Source organism: Belonocnema kinseyi, chromosome 3 (assembly GCF_010883055.1).
Source record: "Belonocnema kinseyi isolate 2016_QV_RU_SX_M_011 chromosome 3, B_treatae_v1, whole genome shotgun sequence".
Taxonomy (NCBI): Eukaryota; Metazoa; Arthropoda; class Insecta; order Hymenoptera; family Cynipidae; genus Belonocnema; species Belonocnema kinseyi.
Window position 1 is genome coordinate 102,510,588 of NC_046659.1, and position 4,119 is coordinate 102,514,706.

Below are 4,119 nucleotides of genomic sequence, written 5' to 3' on the forward strand. Positions count from 1 at the left end.
GATAAAAAAAAATACGTGTCTCTTATTTTTCGATGTATTACAACATATTGCAGTTTCATCAAAATCGGTGAGGGACACCTGGGATAGTTTCCTTGTAAGTGTCATCTTAACACTTTTCCGTTTTGGAAATGATTTTTTCTTTCGAAAAATTAATTTGCAGATATTATTCAAAAAGATTTAGAAAGATTTACAAAATTATTAAAAATGAATTCGGAGGATTTTTAAGGAAATCCTTTTAATTTGGCAGAATTAAAAAAAAATGTCGGAGTAATTTGTAGAAAAAATTTGAATAATTTTAAAAGATGTTAAGAAGTTCTGAAAAAATTTTTAAATTATTAAAAATTTGAAAAAATGTCGAACAACATGTGGATGTTTCAAAATTTTAACATGAAATTTGAAGAATTTTAAGGATATTTGAAAGAAATATTTTTTGTGTGACTTTAAGAATCAAAATATTATAACTGATGTCATTTCAAATAAAAAAAATATATTTTTTTAATGAAAAATCTTGAAATTCACAGCAAAAAAAAAAACATTACTTTTATCCATGTTTTTTTTAATTGAATTTTTTCGTATCAATTTTTGAAAAATGATTGCATTTTAATAAGTGACGATTCATTTTTTCCATGAAAAAATTCTCTACAACTCTGTTTCCAATTTTTAAAATAACAAAATAATCTTAAAATATAATAATTTGTTTAAAAAATTGGTTAGTACTTTTAGTACTTTTTGAAGTTGGGAAGGCATCAAGAAATATTTGATAAATTTTCGAAAAGGTTTCCCAGTTTTCAAATATTTCTAATCTATGTAAAACGTCTTAAATTTTTGAAAGTATTTTTAACTGACACGAATTTTTCTCAACATTTTCTTTAAATATCTACCTTTCTAAAAATATTTTAAAGTTTAACATTTATTTCGAATCTCTTCAATTCTACTAAATATTTCTTGAACTTACTTGATTTTATGTTATGTTTAAAAACCTTTTTCAATTTCATCTTAAAGTTCATTTTTCAAAGTCAGGAATTATTAAAAATTTTCACACGAATATAAGGAAAATTCTCTTTTTTTTTAATTTTTCCGACCTTCTAAACCTCCTAATCTCTAAAAATTATTTCAAAAAAGAATCTCAAATATTTTAAGTCAATTTTAAAAATTTTTCAGAATAAATAAAAAGTACAGGAAAAATTAAAATAATTTTGAGAGATTAGTAGGTTTAGGAGGACGGACACATTACAAAAAAAGAGATTAAAAAAATTAATAAATATTAACAAATATAAATATATTATTAATAAATATTAATAAAAATATTTCAATTTGGTAAGATTCCAAAATAAAAACGAATACAAAATAGAGTAAATTTAAGAAATATTTAGTAGAATTAAAGAGATTCAAAATGAATTTTAAACTTTAAAGTTTTAGGAGTTTCAAAATAATTTCGAAAGTTTCAAGTGAATAAACGAATTTTCTTAAAATTTCTGAGAAAATTTAGAATTTATAAGGTATTTTTTTTTAATTTTGAATGATATTTGAAAATTTTGAGAAAAATTCGTGTCAGTTGAAAATATTTTCAGGAATTTTCAAAACAACATTTTTAAAAATTTATCAAATATTTCTTGATTCCTTCCCAACTTCTAAAAGTCTTAAACATTTTTTAAAAAGACTCAAATTTTTCATAATATTTGGTAAAATCTTATAAAAAAAAGATTTCTTTAAAATTTTCTACATTCTTTTTTGACACGTCTGAAATATTATTCAAATCTCTTTTTCAACTTTCTCAAGAATTTTATGAAAATTGTATTTGCATAAATTGAGAAACAAAGTTATTATTCTTATTTTCTTGTACTCAATTCTTAGAATTTAATTTTAACGTGGATTTATTATAAAACTTTGAAAAAGAACAAAAAAAACTACAAATTAGTGAAAAAAACTTGCTGAAAATATAAATGAACGAATTTTAAAATTGCCTAATTATAAAATAAATGAATTGTTAAATTTTCATAAATATTTCTATTGCTGAAATACAATTTTGACAATATTTAAAATTGCCAAGAAGAATTAATAAATTAATAATCAATTAACTATGTTCAGCAGTTCTAAATTTCTTGAATTAAAATATTCGTCGGCCTTGAAGTCGGTAAATTTTAGTTTTGGATATTTTTAAATTCGGGATTTTATTTTTTATTAATTTAAAAATGTTTTCGTTATTTGAAATTTGGAAAATTTTATAATTCGATGAAAAAATATATTTTTGGAATTTTTTTTAAAAACATTTTGTGTATTCGTTATTTATTTTTGTATTATTTTATTATTATTTTATTATTTATTTATGTTGCAATTCTTATGCATTTTTTTATGATGGAAAATGACTGGAAATTTTTTTCTGTGATTGAAACGGCCACCCTGACGTTCTTCTGATTTTCATCTTTTGAATTATCTCCAATTTTACTGAAATTAATTAATTTTTTTTTAGGATCTTTGTAGTTTTTTCAATTAATTTTATTACCGAATTATTAATTTTGTCAGAGGTTAGGTCAATTGTTTTTTAGGCCTGAAGAATGATATTTTTTAGTTTAAAATTCGTATTTTTTTTTTGTTGGTAAACATAATTTTTTTATTTTAAAAGTAAATGATTACAATTAAAGATTCATTATTCTAATTGTAAATTTATTATTTTTAATTTAATTATAATTAAATTTAAATTTTATTTTTATTTTAATTTATTCGTTCTCGTTTTTTTTTTAGATCAAGATTCAACAATTAGTATGAAAATTGATCTTTTTTTTTGAGAACTCATACATTTTATTGAGAATTTATGTATTTTCTTGGAAAATAGTCTTTTTTCTGTAGAAAATGAATCTTATCGGTTCAAAATTAAAATATTCCAGTTTTAAATATTAATAATTTGCGTTAAAAATTCATCCTTTTGGTTGAAAGTAAAAACTACTTTGAAAGTGAAACTTTTTTTGATAAAAATTCATCTTTTTATTTCGTAATTAATCCATTCGAGTTGATTATTCATCCCAGGAAATGACCGGGACTTTATTGCTCTGATTTCCATCTTTTCAATTATCTCCAATTTTACTGAAATTATTGGATTTTTTTTCTAGGATCTTTGTATTTTTTTTCCAATTAATTTCGTTACCGAATTATTATTTTTTGTTAGAGATTAGGTAAATTGTTTTTCAGGGCCTTACATGTTTGGTCTCGGAGTCTCGACCTACCTCCTTTCCAAAGAAATCTACATTCTCGAGCACGAGTATTACTCCGGATGCTCTCTCTTCCTGGTTCTGTGCGGCGGTTATTACAAATTCAAGCCACAAATCAGCGCCTTCCTCGACAAAGCAATTACCGATTACGAGGAATCGTGGAACACTGGAAGGACCCAGGAGATCAAGGCGAATGAAGAGCTCATCGAGAATCTGAAGAAAGAGCAGTGGAGAACCGATGCGCAGAAAATGATTCTCGATGTTAAGAAAGAGAACATCAAAATGCAGTTGGAAGCCGCATATAGAGAACGCGTCGCTCGTGTTTACAGCGAGGTAATATCATTTATTTTATTTTTTTATTTTATTTATTTATTTTTCATTCATGTTTCATATATTTTATTTTTTATTTTTCATTAATTTTTATTTATTTATTTTTTGTGTTTTTTATTCATATTTCATTTATTCTATTTGTTTTTCATTCATATTTCATTTAATTTATTTTTCATTTATATTCCATCTATTTTATTTATTTATTTAAAAAAAAAATTTATTCATTTTATTCATTTTTGTTATTTTTCAATCATATTTTATTTATTTAATTTATTTTTAATTCATATTTCCTTTATTTATTTTAAAAAAATTTTTTATTCATATTCCATCTATTTTATTCATTTGATTGATTTTATTTATTTTTCATTCATATTTCAGTTATTTTATTTATTTTTCATTCATATTCCATCTATTTGATTTTATTTTTTTTTATTTTTCATTCGTATTTTATTTATTTAATTTATTTTCAATTTACATTTCATTTTTTTTTTAATTTTATTTATTTATTTTATTTTTCATCCATATTCCATCTATTTTATCTATTTTATTTCTTATTCTTCATTCATATTCCATCTATTTTATT

General features: G+C 21.8%; 1 protein-coding gene across 1 annotated transcript in view; it reads left to right on the plus strand.

Annotated features, from left to right (window-relative positions):
• LOC117169959 (ATP synthase subunit b, mitochondrial-like) overlaps positions 1–4,119 on the plus strand; it is a 10,334-nt gene that overhangs the window by 4,567 nt on the left and 1,648 nt on the right. The window contains exon 2 of the mRNA XM_033356470.1: positions 3,171–3,539. Within this exon, the coding sequence (XP_033212361.1) occupies positions 3,171–3,539 (369 nt within the window). The remainder of the gene's footprint in view (positions 1–3,170; positions 3,540–4,119) is intronic.